General features: G+C 44.1%; 2 protein-coding genes across 2 annotated transcripts in view; one reads left to right on the top strand and one right to left on the bottom strand.

Annotated features, from left to right (window-relative positions):
* Positions 1 to 1367: 1367 nt before the first annotated feature.
* Positions 1368 to 4511, bottom strand: RPL18A (ribosomal protein L18a). Its single transcript, XM_084261938.1, has 5 exons — positions 4441 to 4511; positions 3819 to 3998; positions 3171 to 3300; positions 1904 to 2013; positions 1368 to 1516 (listed from the first exon to the last, which is right to left on the bottom strand). Exons 1-5 carry the CDS (start codon positions 4456 to 4458, stop codon positions 1424 to 1426), a joined length of 531 nt encoding a protein of 176 aa, XP_084118064.1. The 5' UTR covers positions 4459 to 4511; the 3' UTR covers positions 1368 to 1423.
* A 1945-nt stretch (positions 4512 to 6456) lies between these two features.
* Positions 6457 to 20223, top strand: part of XPOT (exportin for tRNA) — a 28159-nt gene continuing 14392 nt past the window's right edge. The window contains exons 1-10 of the mRNA XM_084264813.1: positions 6457 to 6493; positions 10734 to 10867; positions 12601 to 12683; positions 13828 to 13884; positions 15410 to 15479; positions 16655 to 16873; positions 17451 to 17635; positions 18015 to 18183; positions 19465 to 19701; positions 20025 to 20063. Of these exons, the coding sequence (XP_084120939.1) occupies positions 10808 to 10867; positions 12601 to 12683; positions 13828 to 13884; positions 15410 to 15479; positions 16655 to 16873; positions 17451 to 17635; positions 18015 to 18183; positions 19465 to 19701; positions 20025 to 20063 (1119 nt within the window). The 5' untranslated portion in view covers positions 6457 to 6493; positions 10734 to 10807. The remainder of the gene's footprint in view (positions 6494 to 10733; positions 10868 to 12600; positions 12684 to 13827; positions 13885 to 15409; positions 15480 to 16654; positions 16874 to 17450; positions 17636 to 18014; positions 18184 to 19464; positions 19702 to 20024; positions 20064 to 20223) is intronic.

Here is a 20223-nt window from a genome sequence, read left to right as displayed (position 1 = left end):
CCCCGGCGCTCTCGGACCGGCCGCGCTGGTTCCTCTGGCGAGCCCTCCTGCACCTCGCTGGTTTGGGTGGAGGGACCTTGAATCCAGAGCCCGTTTTCATGCCATAATAAACCAACTTCTCCGTTAAAAAGTCACGAAACACCGCGGTGACTGTCTCACTCCACACTGTCCTGGTGCGGCCTCACCTCGAGTTCTGTGTGTGGTTTTGGGTGCCACCGTACAAGAGGGGCACAGAACTATTGGGTAATGTCCAGAGGAGGCAATGAGGATGGTGAAGGGTCTGGAGGGGAAATCTTATGAGGAACAGCTGAAGTTCCTTGGTTTGTTCAGCCTGGAGGAAGCTGAGGGGAGACCTTATTGCAGTCTGCGGCTTCCTGACAAGGGGGAGCGAAGGGACAGGCACTGATCTTTGTTGGGCAGCCATAGAACCTGAGGGAACAGTACAGAGCTGATGCAGAGGAGGTGTAGGTTGGATGTTAGGCAGAGGTTCTTTGCTCTAGGCTGGTCAGGCACTGGAACAGGCTCCCCAGGGAAGCCATCACAGCACCAAGCTTGGCTGAGCTCAAGAAGCATCTGGATGATGCACTCAGTCATGTGCTCCAACTTGGCTGGCCCTGTGAAGCCCAGAGCTGGACTTGATGATCCTTGTGGGTCACGTCAAACTCTGTGTATTCTGATTCCATTGTTCTTGGTAACCTTATTTCTGACCCTCCAGCATTACACTGGTGGGACTCCAGCTTATGTTCAGCATTTCCCTCCCCGACACCTAACTGGCACAGCTGCAGAGCCACCAAGCCTCAAATTTGCTCAAATTAATCCATTTTTTTTTTTACAGAATACATTTGGGCAAATCAGCTCCCTGAACTGATTCACCACAGAAGCAAATATGAGCATGCAGCCAAGCCCTAGAGTAGGACATGGAAAGGTGTGGCACCGCTGACTGGTCTGACTCCTACAGAACAGCCACCCCCTCATCCCAAGCATGGGTCTAGAAATCAGCAGGCAGATCCTCTCCTGGCTGAGTTGAGTGGCTGGAGGGCTGCAAGAACCAAAATATTCCCAGTTTCATCTCAGGGCAGCATCTCCCTGCGCTCTACTCCCATCAGTTCTCTAACTCTTCATCCTGATTAAACTAGCTGCACAGGGAGATCATGCTCCCCATAAAAGGGCACAGTGGGTCAAAAGACTTACTTTGTCCTGGAAAGCTGGTTATTAACATATCAGCTTATTGATGGGATATGTAGGTGATTTGCATCATCCCCTGAAAGACAGTTTTAAGTGGCAGCCTACCAGTACTTTACACAAAATGCAGAGTAGGAAGGGAGATGCTTAGGTAGCCAGGATGTTTCCAAAAGACAACTGGGAGGCAAAGGTTCCAATAAGACCTTTATTACAACACAGAGTTGAAAGCCTGTTTCCATATTTAAAAGAAAGTATTTGGTCTCTTGGTGGTGAAACGTGGCTTGTGCTGGCGACGCAGAACTCTGTGTGGCAGAGGGAACTTGATTTTAGAATCCTGCAAGAGAAGTGTTTCTGTGTTAGTTAACAGAAAATAGTTTGCAATAAATATATAAGTTATATTCAACTGCTGACTTATGTACAGAGAAGTAATGTGTCCACAGATCAGATATACTTCATAAGAGCTAACAGATGCCTTAGTTTTGCAGGTGTTTTTGAAAGAAATGCTTGTTCAAGGCAAGTTTTCTGCAGCATAACACCTACTTGGTTTAGCTTGACTGTATTTCAATCAGTTCTAGCATTAAAAGTCTTGATCATAAGGTAATGTAACTGTAAACCTAGCCATGCAAGCTTGGTTCCCTCCCTACTTCTGCCTAGCATGGGTCTGCTGTGCAAGCAACAGACCTCCCCCCCCTTCTAGCCACTGAGGTGATATTTCACTTACATGGAACTGCTTAACTGCTGGCCTTCGGCACTTGCTAGCAGCGATCTCCTCCACTTTCATGATCTGAATAGAGTGAGCCCGGGCACGATGGCGGGCTCCCATATCACGGTCTGGAACAAGAGAGCTCATTAAAACATAGTGTAAGGCAAACACCTTACTGTCATTTTTTCAGAAGTGTTTGCAGTACCATCCGCAACTTTCTACAACAGGTTGGATCAGAGGTGATCTTTTTTTTTTCTTAAAGCTGACAAGTGATAGAAACACTAATTGCTATTTAGCCCACCTAATTAGACTTTCAGAACAAGAGGAAGCCGTCTGTAGACAGGGTCCCTGAAAACTTCTCCCTGAAACAGTGAATGCCCACAGCTAGTTCCACAAGATATCCATGTTGAAATACTCCGGCACTTACGATGCTTCCCATAAAGATCTAATATACCTATTACAAAGTTCACTTTAAAAGTATTCTTGAACATAAAGGTATCAAAGTCACTGTATCATAGCAAGTTCTCAGGTCTCTCAAGCAGTTCTTTAGTATGTTACTTAACATGTGAGGAGTTAATGTAGAACCTTAAATTTCACTTTCAACAGCACTTCAGCTTTTGAAAGGCGACAAGATACATTTGATTTCTGCACACATGACAAGAATATCATTATTAAGAACAATATTCTTTGGGTTTTTATGTGCATTCTGTAGTGTTTATAACATTTCTGGATTCAGGTGTCAAAGCATCAGCTATACAAATGGTCTAATCCTCAAACATGTCACATAACAGACTGAAATGAGGACCAGCTTTAATTCTCCCTGAACCAAGGCAGTAAGAGTTATTTCCCTCGCCCCAGTGATTTTTTCTTTACTTAATCTCCAAAGGACAGATACTAGCATGCTCCACATGATAACTGAAATATTCTCTCCACAAGACTTGGGAATATATACTTATCTTAAAACAGTAAATATTATGCAATAACACCTAAGAGGTCATGAAAATCAATCTGTATAGCAGAGCTCATTACTAGAATTGTAGAAAGCAACACCAAGTTCAAGTGAGAATATTTCTGTTAAGAGAAACCGTACAGAGTGGTAACAAATGCCTACAGCCCATATAAAAACCTATGGGCTTCTCTAGGAACTCCCCCCACCCCTTCGTTTTGCCAGTGTTACAGTTACCTTATCACAGATCAAGTCAGCACACTTTATGCCCATTTTCAGACTTAATCTTGTCATTATATACTGGTCCTACTATCCCGTATCTTGGTTATATGTACTTACAGCACTGAGTGACAGCACCAGCAGTAGTCAAATCCCTGTACTCCCTGTACATGTTGTGAGTTCCGCTACGAGAATCATAGCGCAACCAAATGCCAAAGTTTTTTACCCGCAGAGGGGACTTCTCATACACCTGCAATTACACAAGGGCACGAAAATAGTTAAGACACAGTACATCACCAGCATTCTGTAAGTTTAAGAGCAAATATCTTAAAGCTCTAGTGAAACCACTGTGGCAGGTTTTATTGTAAAAACAACTATTTGCTCTCTTTTCCCCACACTAACATAGCTACATTCAGGCCTTGGTAATTCAATTTAATCTCTACAGAGTATCTTTTAAGCATCAAGGTAGTTGAGTGAGCATACAATTATCTATTTTCCAATGATTATGAATGATCATATGACACTTTGATGTAATATTCCACAATGAAGCAAGTGTAAGAACCAGAGAACTGAACTGCCTAGTGGCATAGTTCATAACTCTTAAGTGCTGGGAACTAAGTTTCTTTTAGCTTACTGGGCTGCCTGCAATTAAGGATAAATGAAATTCAACCTTACCCCTAATAACAGCAATTCAATACAAATTCCTTCCCATATACCATCAGGAAACCCTTACAGATCTTCAACTTTTTTACATTTTTAATCCCACACCTGGCCACAGTACACAATCTCTCCAGAAGACTTCTTCATCTTCTTCAGCTGAGACACAAAGTACCAAAACCGGGATTTGGCCACAACATGGTTTGGAGCGAAGATCCGCATGCGGTACAGAGGAGGGGTTGTGCATTTTGGTGTGGGCAGGCACCGCCCGACCACCTTGTACTCACGTAGCTGGAAAAAGACAAAGAGAGAGGCCGCCCGCAGCGTGAGTTCTCCCGTTCAGTCGGCCCAGCCGCCTTACTGCCACCCCCGCACTAACCTGGCCCCATCCCGCCACGGGCCAGCCAAGGGAAGGCACCGCGACTCCCTTACGAACGGCGCGGCGAGAGCAGAGCAGCCCAGGAAGAGCTAAAGAGAGCCACCGGCGGCACGGGTGGATCACCCCGCGGGGCCAGATGGGCCGCTCGCTTCCTGACGGAGCACTGCGAGAGCCGCGCCGCCGCCATATTGGCCGCTCACCTCCCCGACCGAGGGCCCCGGCAGAGCCGCTTAGGCGCGCCGAAGCCGCTCTCCAGTGCTACAAGCACCACACCGCCACCCTCCCAACAGCCCTCTCAGCCTCGGGCCTCGATCCCCATCCCGACCATGCCCCCGCGCCCCAGCCTTCACTCACGGTGCCTGACGCCTTCATGGCGCTGCCTCCTCCGCGGCCAGCAGAAAAGGAAAGGCCGCGTGCGCCGCCGCCGCCCGTCACCCGCCCTCCGGAAGCCCCGCCCCTCGCCGCCCTCGCCGTCCATTGGCTGCGCGGAGAGCGCGATTGGAGGATACAGCCGCCACTCTTGGTTCGCGGCGGCTGGGGCTGGCTTCTAGGGAGGTGGGGATAGTGCGGCCGGACTGGGTCCGGTGGGGTGGCGTGGAGGTTGGTTGTGGGGGTTCGCCCTCCCGCGCGCACCGGAGCCGGTGGTACGGCGGACCCTCCCCCTCGTCGCGGCGGACCTGTATGGTCCTGGTATCGATAGGAAGAGGTCCCGGTTGTGCGTCATTCCATCTCCCCCCGGAGACGTGGCAGGGAGGCCCCAGCGAAGGCAGCCAGCGCCGTGCCCCCTTCGGGGTGATAGTCAGGCCTAGAGGGCTGCTAGGGGAGCCTTTCTCGCCCGGGGGAGGCCGGGGTTGCTGCCTGCCATGAGGTTGCCCCTGGGGATCCCGTCACCTCCCACACACTCTGTTTGATGGGATCCAGTTCTTCACGGCTGGTCCCGTGGACTCCTGCTCTGGTGCACCATGAACTGAAGCTGGGTCTGCGGTAACGGCAAGTTGAGGTGTCACAAGTGCTGTGTGCCTCATGGGTTTGTAAGCTGCTGCGGTGACACAGACATGAGACTGGAATGGGTTTTGCCTGGGCAGATACTGTGGCAAAGACACTGCTGTAGGAATTTTGTAAATCCCTGGAGTTAGTTGGTTATTTACGTTTAGTCTGATTCTACAGACTGTAGAGTCCATAGGAGGGCTAGGAGAATGGTGAGGGGACTGGAGCACCTCTCAAATGAGGAAAGCCTGAGAGCTGCGGCTGTTTAGCCTGGAGAAGAGAAGGCTGAGAGGGGTTCTCATTAATGTATGTAAATATCTAAAGGACAGGTGAGTAGAGGATGGGGCCAGACTCTTGTCAGTGGTGCCCAGTGACAGGACAAGGGGCAATGGGCACCAGCTGGAACACAGGAAGTTCCATCTCAACATGAGGAAAAACCTTCACTCTGACTGTGACAGAGCCCTGGGACAGGCTGCTCAGAGAGGCTGTGGAGTCTCTGGAGATACTCAAATCCCACCTGGACACAATCCTGTGCAGCCTGTTGTAGGTGATCCTGCTTTAGCAGGGAGTTGGACTATATAGTCTGCAGAGGTCCCTTCCCACCCCTGCCAGTCCGTGACGCTGCGCGGACACCCGCAGGTCTAATCCCGCGACCCCCCTTGCCTCTGATGCCGTCGCTGCAGGACGTGTCACGGAAGAGGCATCAGTGGGGTCACCCCTCCTCGCAGACGGGCCCACGCTGGCGCTTGTGCAGCACGTGAGCTCGGGCCCCGCCGCGTGCGAACCACCGAGCAGGTCACACGGCGGCACCGAGCGTGCAGCGGCACGGCCGGCCCCGCCCCGCCTCCCCCGCCTCGCCCGTGCTGGCAGAGCACGGTTTCCGGACCCCGGAGGGAGTTTGGAGGAGGAACGGGCCGGTTTACTGAACCGTCGCGATCGATTTTACGGCTCCGCGGGGTGCTGGCAGTAACGGGCGCAGCACCGGCGAGAGGTTTACGGCCGGCACGGCGACCCCGAGTTCCGCGGCCGCAGGGGGCGGGACTACCGCTCCCAGGGTGCCGCTGGGCTGGGGAGGTGGCACGTCCCGGTGTGCTTCGCGGCCGGCCGCCTCGTCGGGGAGGGGAGGTGAGTGTGGCCGGCTGGCCGGGCGGGTGGCGGCGGCGCCGCGCGGCACGCTGGGAGCCGTAGTTCTGCGGCGGGCGGGCGGGCTGTGGGGCGGGGGCAGCTTTCCTTTCCTTCCCGGAGGCGCGGAGGCCGTTCCGCACGCGCGAGCGCCGCGGCACCGCCCCTGGGCGTTCTCCTCCCGCCGTCAGCCGAGGCGGCGCGGCCTGGCCCGGCCCGCTCCCTATGCTCGTGGCGGCCGCGGAGCTGTGGGGGTGGGAGCCGGCAGCGCCCCCGCGATGGAGGAGTGACCGGGAAGGTAACAGTGGCGGGGACGGAGCGCGACACGCGGAGCGGGGTGACTCAGCCCGGCGGGGACGGGGCGGGAGGGATGTACTGGGCCTCCCTCAGCTGTTGGCGGGGGCAGCGGTGCCTCGGCGGCGAGGGAAGGGGCGGTGTGGGCGCCGGCGGGCGTCGCCGCTGAGCTGGCGGCGGCGGGCTCCCTCGAGTCACCCGGCCGGTTTCAGTTAGCCCGGCGCCGCCGCCGCCTCCGCGAGCTGCGAGGCTCTGGGCAAAGAGGGGGGACGGACACGCCGCAGCCTCCCCGCCCGCCTGGCCCCGGGGCTGGGGGGGGGGGAGGGGGAAGAGGGGTGCTGCAGTTGGCCGATCACCGCCGGTCCTCCGTGAGCCGGTGGGCGCTGGGGGTGCGTGCGTGCCGTCGCCAAAAAATAGAGGGTTTGGTGGGGCTTTTTTCTCCTCTTCTAAGGCACGTTGTTAGCTTGCGGTGCGGTTGTGTTCGCCGGCTGCCGGAGCTGTCTCCGTAGCGGTCCTCCCTTATGGCTCCGGTGGGGGAAGGAAGTAACCGTAAGCTCTAAGGCTGCAGCGTGAGGGGAGGGACCTCCCCCGCACCTCCATATTCCGCTGCTTTTGGCGTGCTTCAGCACGGTGGTTCCCCGCCGTCCTGCCGTGGAGAGCCGCCGGCGGGGCCCGCGGCGGCCGCACGCCGCAGGAGAAGCCCTTTGTCACCCCGCAGCGGTCTCGGGAAGGGGCTGAGGTGCAGCCACCGTGTCCTCGCCGCGGATCTGAGCGCGGTGGGGTGCGAGTGCCCGACCGCCCTCCTCGGCTGAGCTGCTGAGCCACGCAGTGGTGTTGGCTCTTCAGCGGGAGGAGGCAGGGCGCTCCGGCCAAGTCTGGGAGCGGGGCGGGGGGGAAAGGGGGGATGTGCGTGCGAGAAAGCCTTACCCTTCCCAGGGAATTCCTGGCTACTAAGAATATCCCTGAAACGAAGACCTAGTATGTCACGTCCAGAAAGAAAAACTTTCTAGTCCGTTTGAAAAGTTCTGGAAGTACCTATAAGCACACAGCTATTGATTTTAACCGTATTTAGGTCAGCGCAAAGGCTCTGCAGCCAAAGAATCTGTAAATATGCTCAAGATTTGAAGTACCTAAAACTGAGATGGAAAAAGTATGTGAAAGATGATCTCTTGCTGCCTCTGTTTTCTTAGAGAGAAAACCTGAGGGAATTAAAATGAAGCATGTCACTGGCTCCCCTGTGTGCTAACACAATCTTGTAAATACCTAAAATGAAATGAAGCGTTCTTAAATTACTAATTGTCCCTATGGTTAGCATCAATAGTTAAAATGCTCTGTGTGTCTTCATTATTTGGGCATATCTAGACCCAAGTCACACACCTTTGACCATCTTGATATTGTTAAACTGGGCAATCTTCCCCACTTGTGTGTATGTGATTTTTTTTTTCCACAGCTTTCCTGTATGAAACCAGTCTCTGCTATCAAATGCACTTATAAGTATTTAATACATGCAAGGGAATAAACTATCCTGATGTGAGACTCATACCTGTATGACTTCACGGCTAAGGAACTGCACCCTCCTAATTATAGTAAGACCAGTCTGCCACTCAAGAGTATGCTGCTTAACAACAAAAGTGTCTCTACCTAGATAAGGCAATATTTCTACACAGCTGCATATTAACTATTCATGTTATTGATTATTTTTATAAATAAAAATTGCTTTAATGGCATACTTGATGTGACAGCTGAGTATATATTGCAATGGATTTTTTCTGAACGATAAGTACTATTAAATGGCAGCTCAATTTCACTTTTGAAGCATAAATGTCTGGTGAAATACATTTGTGGTGGGAAAGCTACCTGCTTAACTAAAACCATAGAGCACGAGAAGCTATTTTGTTATGCTTCTCAAAAGGCTCCTTCAAGTAGTCCATCTCATTAATTGTCTTCTACAGTTGGCCAGTCAAGTTGAAACTCACATAAAAGGTGTGTGGTAGAAGATAAAATTTTAAGTATGCTTATGTAGCATATACAAAATCAGTAGAACTGGTTGGCATTGCAGTTAGCCAAACAAGTGAAGACAATACATGTTGGAGCCACATTATAATTAATAGGAAAACTTGTCATCCAGGTGTAGAAGATAACTACCTTTTCAGCAGATAATGTAGGGATACCAGTAGGAAAATGTGTGCTGGTTTTGGCTGGGATAGAGTTCACTTTCTTCACAGCAGCTGGCAGGGGGCTGTGGTTTGGATTTGAGCCAGAAACAGTGCTGGTAACACAGGGATGTTGTAGTTACTGCTGAGCAGTGGCTACACAGAGCCAAGGCCTTCTCTGCTCCTCAGCCCACCCCACCAGTGAGGAGGCTGGGGGAGCACAAGGAGTTGGGAGGGGACACAGCTGGGATAGCTGACCCCAGCTGATTAAATATCATGTCACATCATGCTCAGCATGTACAGCTGGGGGAAGGAGGGAGAGGGCACATTTGGAATGATGGCATTTCTTTTCCCAAGTCACTGTTATGTGTGATGGAGCCCTGGTTTCCTGGGGATAGCTGAACGCCTGCCAATGGGAAGCGGTGAATAAATCCTTCACTCTTTCTTGCATATGTGGCTTTTGCTTTACCTGTTAAACTGTCTATATCAACCCACAAATTTTATTAATTTTACTCTTCTGAATTCTCTCCCCTGTCCCACTGGACTGAGCAAGTGGCTGGGTAGTGCTTAGTTGCTGTTTGGGGTTAAACCACAACAGTATGCCAAAAATTATGTTTCTGTATATTAAATAGTTGAGTAGCTCTGGACCAGACCCTAATTGAAAGATGTTGTGTTGAAAAAAAATAAGTAACTTCCCCTGCAGCATTTTACCTTTAAGTTAAACTGTCTGGTTTGGATGTTGATTATGGGGAAAACAAGCTGGGGGCTGGGAACGCAGAGGGAGAATACTCAGCAGAGCAACTTTAATCCCTAAAGGTTTTGACCCTGAGCGGGTTTGCTCTGTGTCGTAAGGCAGTGTGTGAAGCTTGTTTTGCTACGAGTCATCGCTTTGTTCCAGATTTTCTGGTTCCTATACTGCTGCAACCTGCAATTTTTTTTTGGTACGAACTCAATTTTACTGAAGTTGCCTTTCACGATGCATTTTGTTAGCGTATTATGTACCGAGTTCTGTAGAAATGTCTGTCTGTTCCCATGTTAAATTTTGGACACTCCTTTTCAGGCGTGCTTGCTGTCACTTGTCACTGGGCCACCTTTCTTCCTATGGGGGAGGGTGAACAGTAGAAATACAATACAATGAAATCAAAAGTTCTACCTGTAGGCAGCTTCAAACCACAGTTGCTTTGTACTTCATCTCTTCCTCTTGTTTATCTTTCCCCTACCACCTACAGACTTACAGAACGAGGCCTTATTTCGGGCCTAATTATCTATGTTATGGGGGAGTGGCTCTGAAGCATAGATGGATTTTTGTCCCCTTCTTGTATTTGTCAAAGATTTTTTTTTTTTTTAAGCCACTGTGTTTTCCCAGAGCGTTGCAGAACAGTCTGTAGAGACACATCATCTTTATAACACTTACACAGCTTGCTTGTTAATTTTCTAAATAAAAATCATTGCTAGTAAATTGTCACCCTCTAGTAGAAGCAGAACTTCTAACAACTCAATAGAATATATTTTGTGGATAGTTTCTAAGACAGTTCTCTTGTGTGTGCTTGCTTTTGAAGAAAGGCCTCTTCGTGGCTTTACACCCCTAGGGGGGGAAGTACTTCATAACTGGGTTTCTGAAGCACCTTAGCAGTATTAGAGAGGAGCCCATGTTTCCTTTTTTTTTTTTTTTGCAGTTGTGAAGTTTAGGGGGTGGGGGGGAGGGAAATACAGCGATCTATCATTTAAATAGCAGATTTCTGCTTATCACACATTTTGCTGAAGCCGCTGCGTGCTTGAAATTTGAGTTCAGGCCTTTCAATTGAATAGTCTGCATCATGCCATTTCTCAATTAATATGATATGGCTACTTCCAACAGAACTGAAATATATCAACATTTCAATTTTTTCTTATTCAGTAAGAAGATTAGTACTATTGAAAGTTGATTAAATGACTTAACATTTGGCTATCTATGTCAGAAGTATGTGCATTCATGTTTTGATGGAGTGCATATTATGTGTTTGGGGTTTGTGGGCAAACTTCTGTGGCTGTTGCTGTCCTGCTTTTAACTTTTGTTGTTCTGCTGAGCAAATAAAATTTCTCTATTTGCAGATGATCGTAGTTTCTCCGCTAGAAGAAGTGGGCAAACCAGTTAGGAGTAGGAAACAAAGAGCATAGCAACAGCGATGGATGAACAAGCCCTTTTAGGCCTAAACCCAAATGCTGATGCAGACTTCAGACAAAGAGTAAGTAATTAATGTGCTTATCTCTTCAGTAATTGGGAGTGATGCTTCAGTGCAAAAGTCTCACGTTTTCTTGGGGGGCTAACCAGTGCATAAGGTTTGCGGTGGCAAGTACGAAACAAAGTCATGTTGCAGGCATGCCAGCTGGAGGTCCTGTGTCACTGGTTCTGTGAAATTTTACTTAATGTGCATAGAATTTACTTTTCTGGGCTCTGACTTTTTCAGTCCTTTCAATTCTTTGTACTTGTTACTCTGCTTCTTACAGAGGTTCCCACAGAATGAAAAGCGGCCACTGAAAACAATGAGTTGTTTGCAGTTGCCCTTTTAATTCTTGTGGGGGAGGGGTTATTTGAATTGATTACCTACCTTTAGTGTATTTTAAAGAAAGGTGTGTGTTTAACTGTAGACAATCTTGTATTAGCAGAGAGTAGGTTAAGACAGTATGGTAAGTGGGTAACAGTTACTTCATGGAAGAGATGCTCCTATGAAAAGGCATTCCAATTTATAAAATTACTTAATTAGTAAATATTTTGCTTAATGATTGATTCTCAAGTTGATTCAATTGTCTACAAGATAATATCCAGTAAAATCTTTCAGAAATGAGCATGTTAATACCTTGCATTTGTGTTGATAAACAAATCCTGAAAAGTATTAGAAAGTTAAATGTAGTTCATAGCATAGTATTGCTAATCAAATGTCTTGGGTTTAGGTATTTGGGTTTTTTGAAAGGATGGATATAGCTAATCTTTAGTGTTCTGTTAAGAGAATATCACTGACTGAAAAATGTGAAGCTTGTAAATCTATTGACCTTTTAACCATGCAGTCTGCCTAATATTGAAGTATTTTACGGTAAAAGGTGACATACATTTTCACTAATTAGGTAGGATGTAACCTATAAAGGAAGTATCAAACCATTTCTAGTAAAACTCTCAGGAGGAAAGGAAAATTATCAGTTCTGTGTACAGGCCGTGTATTCTTGTTTTAAGAACTTAGTTCAACTCACTCCATAGTTACTTTGGGAAACTACTTTGAGTGGAAACATTTACCAACTAATGAAAAAAAGGCAAAAAAAAAACAACCAACCCAAAGGCCCTTGAAATTCACTTGCTCATAGAATTGAAATAATACTGTTACTCTAATCTCTGTTTCAAAAGTTACTTTAAGGTCTTGCGTAACAAGTCATACTAACTCTTAAAGCAGTTAGAACAAGTTATATGTTGTCAAAAGCTTATGAAGCTTTCAGAAGCATCTTGATTTTGGTAGGAGTGATTTCCAGTCTGGAAGAAATTCATAAACTGATGGTTTTCAGGTGATCAGTGGTTGAATATTTCTTGAGCTTGAGGTGTCAAATATACACAAAGAAGCGCAACAAGTAGTGAGTTGTTTTAACTTGGATGTGAACTTCCACCTGAACGGATTGACCACAAGCAACTTCCTCCATTCAACCCTATCTCCAGAGCTCACTTCTAACCTCAGCATTTCTGTCTCTGTGACTGTTCTATTCAACTAACAGAAATCTTAGTACTGACTGTGAAGGGGAAATGGGTGCCTACATCACTAGCATTTGAAGAAACACTTGTGTTATGGTGATTAGGGAGCCATATAAATACCTGGATGTATACAAGTACTGTTGGGTGTTCTTTGAAGGGCAGCTCTTTTAAATGTGAGTCAAAGTGTGCATGAGATGTCTTTCTGTGCGTTTGTCCTCTTTTTAAATGACACTTGGGTGTTTGCAGGCACTGGCCTACTTTGAGCAGCTGAAGATCTCTCAGGATGCTTGGCAAGTCTGCGCAGAAGCGTTAGCTCAAAGTATATACAGGTAATGCAGATAAGAATCACTGCTTGTTTCCATTAGCTGTATGCTTGGGTCTGGCTTTAGCTCTACACCATTATAGGCGAACTGTAAATTGCTGAAAGTTATATTGTCTTCATACTATTTTTAGTATCATAGTTGATCTGTGGCTTTTGTATAATGCCTTTTAAGGAAAAGCAATGTATAAATAAAACTCCATATTAATTTAGTAGCCTAAAGACTGCTGGCTTATGAAATCCAGAGAAAAAGAGTGAGTTCTAGTGCTATCTTTTGGGGAGGAGAGGAGGGCTGAAATTTTTCCGTTGTGAGACAAGGCTTTATGTGCAGTAATCTTAGAAGTAGTTCCTTGACCCTGTCTTATGGAGTAAGCAGTCACATTTTTCAAGATGGAAAGAGTGTTTAGTCACCACTGTTTCTGCCCAAATTTGTGTATTTAAATCTGAAATACTAGATTGTTGCTGTATCATGGAGTAATTCAGGTTGAAGGAAACTGAGATTTGTGTCTCCTGAATAACAGCAGTGATTTATAGTGAATGCTTTTTTTGTAAATGATTTATCAAAACTTCTGCCTCCAACAGAGCATGCAGTAACTAACAAAACCACATAAGCTTTGAAAAAAGCATTTTATGTTTTTTACCAAAACCCATTGTGATACAATTTTTAGATACAAGATAAAACCCCCATGTAGGTGTTATAGCATGTGGAAAATCCCTTCCTAATCTATACCTCAGTTTGTTTTTAGCTATCTTTGCTCCTTAAGACGCAACACACAACTTGCCCTTAGTGTACTAATGGACCTTGAACGTGTGCTATTGATGCCTGACAGATTTTTGTAAAGGCAGGATACAATAGGTACTGTAATTTTGTGTGTTCAAAGTGAAATCAAAGCATAACAAATTGGTGGCTCTAGAAGAAAGATAATAATATCAAACATAAATATTAGTTTAACAGTTGCTCATTTTTACCAAATTAACTTCTTGACTATTGGTCATTTTTGCTTTGAAGTAACGGCAGTAGCATTTTTCTCTGGTGCACAGTAATTCTTGATTTGCCAAAGGGACAACCTGGTTGTAATATTTGAGGAATGTTTTTCTTCCCAGAGCTGTGTACCATACTGCCACCAGTAACAGAATTTTCTTTTGTTTTATAGCGATGATCACATCAAGTTCTTTTGCTTTCAAGTTCTGGAACATCAAATTAAGTTCAAGTGAGTAATCTTTCATGACACCAGCCATATATGCATCCATTTAAGTTTCTTTGCAAGCAGAATAAAAAGGAAAAAAAATTAAACTTGTATCTGTCATCTCAGCATGGGTGATGAGGTGGCTTCAGTCCAGTTCAGAGGACTTTCTTGTATTTCTCCATCTTTTCGTGGGAGATCAGTAGTTGGGGTTTAAGCAGCTGCTGGCTTTTGAGCAGCATGTGCTAGCTTAGCTAGTCTGACACCTATGTATGGCCCAACACAGACCCAGAAACCAAGGATTGCTTGAAACTTGCTCAGCCATTCTGCTACAGAGATTCAAGCCTTGCTTTGTATGCTCGCTGATTTCTGCAGAAAACAGTCCTGCAAGCAGCAGCCTTGCTCCTCAGTGCAGAGTCCTGGACTTCAGACAAAGCCCCATTCATTCAATAACCACGGCAGAGATGTAAAAGAAAGTAGTCTATTCACTGACACATGTTTTCATAGAATCATAATTTTAGGAAAAAGTACATTTAAATGAAGTGTAGTTTCATACAATTAAAGTTATTTTTCACACTTTGTGCTGCTTTGGTCTGGACTCGAACATCATGTCAGAGGTGTCTGCCTCTTGGAGTGTCATCATGGCTGGTTGCAGTACACTGAACATGTGGGTCAGGAAAAAGATGTATTTTGCAGCTGACTTTCACAATTACATATCAGAGCAAAAGACTTTCTGTTATTTCTATTTACCTTATTTATACCTTGTTGCCCATCTTCCCCTGCTTGTTCTCTTGTCACTTGCTTCCTGCAATATATTTTTCTCTGTATTTTCCTACTGCTTATTTTCTTCGAGCATTTTTAGTGAGGTTGATTTTTTTCTTCTCCTTGGTGAATAGTTACTTGTGACAGAAATGATGGAGTCACATTCAGCAGCCCTTCCTGTTAAGGACTGTACCAAACCTATAGCTAGCTCTATTGCAAGGAGAGTTCTCAGCTGTGAAGGAACATGTGTGGGTAGTATTTGAGGTGGGCTGACTATAATGTCAGACTTTTCCAAGGCTATATGTATGACGTAAAGCAGAGTTACTTGTTTGCTTTTTTGGTTTGGCATATGCCTGTTAATAAAAGTACAGGTAGGTCAGATCAGTGAAGGACTTTCTTGTGCTCACTATTGACCATCTTCAATGTGTAGTAAACAAGCTTGAGCATATACAGATGCCTCTTCCTTCTCCCTGTGGCGTATGGCCAGATGTGTGGTTTTATCAAGGTTGTAAGTCCTGTCCCTGATGAAGCAGTCTTCCTGCAAAATTTCAAGCTCCTGTTCCAGTACAGCAGGCAGTAGAGCCTCAAAATGTAATCCATTAATATGGGCAAAGTATTTTTTTCTTATCTTTGTGTCTTAGATTCAAATTTTTAATGTGGAAATAGCTGTGTAAGTTCCTTTCCTGGGAACCTTTCATTTACATCTATGTGCAGTATTAAAAGTTTTTCATTTACTGAACGTTGCAGTTGTGAAGCAGTTTTATTTTGATCTCATTATGCTTTATTTCAGATACTCTGAACTTACTGAAGTCCAGCAGCAGCTAATTAGGGAAACACTCATAACATGGCTGCAAGCACAGGTAAGTATGGCCCTTCATAGCACTCTTAGGTAGTAGGCTTGTTAGTAAGGTAACATAAGGCGTTGAGCACGTGCTAAATGCTTAATCTCTAATTTTGAGTTTAAAGATGGCTTCCTGAAGAGATATGGTGTCTGACAGTTAAAAGCTTTTAACACACTAATCTTTATCAGCAGTTCTTTAAATCAGATGCTGTAAAGAAGTCTGTGCCTGAACTTTTTACTAAATATGAAATTCTTATGTCAGATAATGATTGTGGTTTAATCAGTTGTGTGTGAAATAAGAAGTATTAAAAGTTTCTCTTCAGAGAGATAAAATCCAGATTCCTGATGTTCCTGAGTGGCTGGAGGAGGAGCAGTGATTATGTTTTTAAGACACTCCTGGCTACTTAGAATACTGCCAGATGTTTGTGAATGAACAGCATCACTCCTCTGTTACACAATAGCAGAGTATCGGCTACTCTTTCTTGTGGGATTAGTTACTGTAGCTGAACGTGTAGTATCAGTTGGATCCGAAAGTTTGCAGTCAGCAGAACCATCAAGTGGGCTGACGCAGGTCTTTGCCTATACCTGCCAGTACCTCATTATCATTCCACTTCTGCACTGGAAATTAACATAGTTGCTTTGTTTGTGGAAAACTTAACAGTAGGAAATGGAACAACTTGAAAAAGAACAAATCCCTGTGAAATGGATTAAACTGCTTTTTATTTCTCTGTGGCAAGCTGTTCCATTTAGGACAAATTTATAGAATAGGGGAAGGAGAGAGAAGGGGAGATGGGTAGTGGAGGATTTTATTGTTCCTACCCTTATGAACTGAAATATAGAAACTTCTGTTACTATTCTCTAAGCTAACAACTCACGTAGGCACAAACTAGCTACAAGAGCACTGTAGCTTGTTCTCTGGAAACTCCTGATTATGTCTTTCCCCAAACAGGCAAATAAGCTCTTAGTTTTTGAATAGTACACTTAATGTCTTAGTACTGAATGAGGGGCTTGGGACCATGTCACCCGGAGAGAATGTTCTCCCTGCTTCCTAAGATTTAGCTAAATTTTCTTAAAATCATTGGGAAAGTAAGAGTTTTTATTGATCTCAACAAGGAAGAGAGGTATACAAAGATCAACAAGCATATATGATTCTTCTAGTAAAAATATACAAATAATACATCTTGTTTCTGCCAGATGCTGAATCCCCAGCCGGAGAAGACCTTTATTCGCAACAAAGCAGCACAAGTCTTTGCACTGCTTTTTGTTACTGAATATCTCACAAAATGGCCCAAGTTTTTTTTTGATATCCTGTCAGTGGTTGACCTTAATCCACGAGGTGTGGATATGTACCTCAGAATCCTGATGGCTGTTGATGCCGAGCTGGTAGACCGAGATGTTGTTCATACATCAGAGGCAAGTTATTTTGCATTAATGTTTGTTTTCAGTTTCAAAAAAAAAATGCCTTACTGTAGAGCATAAGACTTGCAGATATGTTGTGGGTTATTTTTTCTATGGCAACTCTGCCTTAGAGACATTAGGTGGTTTAGATCCAAAAGCCATATGTTGTTCAATGCTTTTTATGGTTTTATACATTTCAGTTAGTGTATGTTTTGCTTGAAGAGCTAACAAACAAAAAGCAATGGACTCAGTCAATTTCGTGTTAAATCAACTCATTTTAAAACATTAGTTTCTTCCAGTACCTATTTTAAGGAGTCATAACATCGATAATCTATTCAATTTAGTGATCTAGAAGACTTTCATTCCTTCGTCTTCCTTTCTTCAGTGTTGGGCACTGTGATGGAATAAAAGAGCATAAACTAGGGTATTTGGATTTACTTTTTAAAAGAAAAAATGTGCTCTATTTGGGTTTCTAATTTGACTTATCTTCCTCTAGGACAAGTGATGTCTGGTAGTGAATAAAAAAGTGCTACTAATTTGACAAGATGCTTATCTGTGTCGAGATTGATTTACCCTTTTTCTGTATTGATAGGAGGCTCGTAGGAACACCTTATTAAAAGATACTATGAGGGAACAGTGCATTCCAAGTTTGGTGGAGTCATGGTACCAAATCTTACAAAACTATCAATACAATAACTCAGAGTTGACATGCCAGTGCCTTGAAGTAGTTGGAGCTTATGTATCGTGGATAGATTTGAGCCTGATAGCCAATGAAAGGTAAGGGGGTTTTGATGACACACATTTGCAAAAATAACCTTGATATCATGCTGACTGTATTTCTATGAAAGAGTTTAAACTCATCTTTGAAAAAGTACTTTTTTTATATATATATATAGTCTTTGGAGGTTTGTTTGGGAGTGTAGCACAGTGAGTGTCATTGCAAGCCAAGCAATATAATAGCCAAAATAGACACTACAGAATTTGCTGAGGTCTCCTTAAAATGTATGGAATGCTAGGTTTAGTCAGTGCCATAGACTTTTAAACTGTCTTATAGAAAGAAACCATTGTAAATATACACACAAATAATACAAAGCTGCTGTACAATGTTACTGTCTACATATAAACGTGTTTTTGTTCGGGTTTTTTTTGTCTGAAGGTTTATAAATATGCTGCTAGGTCACATGTCTGTGGAAGTTCTCCGGGAAGAAGCCTGTGATTGTTTGTTTGAAATTGTAAATAAAGGAATGGACCCAATTGATAAAACAAAATTGGTTGAATCTTTATGTCAAGTATTGCAGTCTGCTGGCCTCTTCAGTATTGATCAGGTTTGTATATTGGTTTTTACAATAGGAATGACCTATAGGTTTCTAGCAGTTTTTAAATAAGCAAACGAATGGAAAACTATGAAACTAAGTCCAAAGATTAGGGAAAATTAGTTGTGCCTCTGTACCAAAGCTAAATACTTGTTACATGCTTTTTCTACTTAAATTAGCAGCTTTTTATTGATTTTCTTTATTCATTCCAAACAGACTGTGTTTTGTTCTCAGCATGTTTTTTATTTTAGAAGCAAAGTATTATGTAACTGCTGTTTTCCTCTCCTAAAACATGTTGTGCTTACTGTTAAAGCTGCTTCTGTGTTTTGTTGCCTTGAATCTTCTCTTCTGAACGGTTCTGTAGTAGGCATTGTAGCCAAGGTAGAGGGTTGTTTTAGGGTGAGACAATAGATCTGCTTTGCATAATTAGGGAGGGGAAAGGGCTTTCTTAAGGACACGTATGCAGTTCTGCGTGTCTACGCCATCAGACATGAGGCTTGAAAATCTTATCTATGAGCTGCAAATGTATACCTACTAGCCAAACACACATTCCCTGGCAGTTGCAGCGTTTAAGGAACAGCTGTTTGCTACCTGCCATGGAGGAGGAACAACCAGTCCTTATGAAGCTGTAGTCCTTAGATTTACAAGGCAATTCTCTTCAATTTGAAGCCTTTTGTAAAATTTGTATTTCTACTAAAATGCAGAAAGTGTGCATATGTTAATTCAGGAGGTGTTCCTCTAAAAATCTTACTTCAGTCTTTCTGAGGAAGATTTATTCTTGGGCTTTTGTACAGTTATGGCAGGGACCAAAGCATCTCTTCGGGCTGACTGATGTAGGAGCATTTAATGTTTAATATGAGCTCACTCTTACAGGCAGTATTTGGAGTTGCTTTTATCAGTATTTCTGAAGCGAGCTGCAACTGTTAGTTCTTTCAAGCTTTCCTATAAAAAGACTTTTTTTTATTCTTGAGAAGCCTAAAGTTTATGGTAGGTATGTGCTTCTGCTTTAATTTTGGAACCTGCTTCTTGCAGTAAAGAGAGATAGAAACTAATCTGAAGAGACTAAACAAGGTACTGTTGTATAAAGGAGGACATCCAAATGAGGCATTGGTTTATTTTTTTTTTCTCCACGTACCCCAGGGAACATGAACCAGGCAATTGTACTTTCTGTCTGGGAGATAAGTGTTGTTTTTACTACTTCTGTGTACTGGACATGGATAGTACAGGCTGTAAGGTCATGCCATTTCAAGATCAGCTCTGCTAGTAATTTTAATCGGATGTCTTTTCTTGCAGGAAGATGATGTGGATTTTCTGGCCAGATTTTCTAAGCTGGTCAATGGGATGGGGCAAGCTTTAATAGCTAGTTGGACTAAACTGATCAAAAATGGTGATATGAAGAGTGCTCAAGACACTCTGCAAGCTATTGAAGCAAAAGTGGCCCTAATGTTACAGCTGCTTATTCATGAAGATGATGACATCTCATCCAACATCATTGGCTTTTGTTACGACTACCTTCACATCTTGAAACAAGTAAATATGTCTGGCTTCAAGTTAACATCACTTTTTGACATGTTATTTAGTTTGATTTTTGTGGGAATATATGAATCTCATGCTATGTGCAAGCTGATTTACAAAATAAGTTGACTAATTAGCATTCAGTATCTTTAATGGCTGTGCTCATGCTATTTCTATGGTGTTACTTAGAAATCTGAAGGAATTGGGTTAAATCTTGTGTTTAAGTAGAAAGAAGTTTGTAGATAACATGGCTGTTAAAAAGGCAAACCTGTCTTTTTCTATTATACAGTAATAAAGGAGTTAATAAAGAAAAATAACACTTGAAATTTATTTCACAGCTTTCTGCACTTTCAGAACAACAGAAAGCTAACGTAGAGGTAAGCATTTTCTTTTACCAGTTTATTTCTTTCAAGAAAAACATTGGGTCAGAATCTCTCATTTTGCTGAAACAAATCCTGGGGTTTTTATTTGCCTTAAAACATGCATGTGACAGTAATTAAAAGGGAAAACTTAAAAGTGGGGCCAGTATGTTCACAG

This window comes from Gallinula chloropus, assembly GCF_964237585.1.
Source record: "Gallinula chloropus genome assembly, chromosome: 1".
Taxonomy (NCBI): Eukaryota; Metazoa; Chordata; class Aves; order Gruiformes; family Rallidae; genus Gallinula; species Gallinula chloropus.
The sequence above is the reverse complement of the archived record's forward strand: the minus strand, read 5'-3'. Positions and strand labels throughout refer to the sequence as shown.

What these genes read in the sequence shown, in the direction of transcription:
- RPL18A (XM_084261938.1), bottom strand. An exon ending in AGATTGTGTACTGTGGCCAG is followed by an intron (nt 3,301 to 3,818) that starts GTGTGGGATTAA and finishes GTGTAATTGCAG; the next exon opens with GTGTATGAGAAGTCCCCTCT. An exon ending in TGGTGCTGTCACTCAGTGCT is followed by an intron (nt 2,014 to 3,170) that starts GTAAGTACATAT and finishes CTCTTGTTCCAG; the next exon opens with ACCGTGATATGGGAGCCCGC.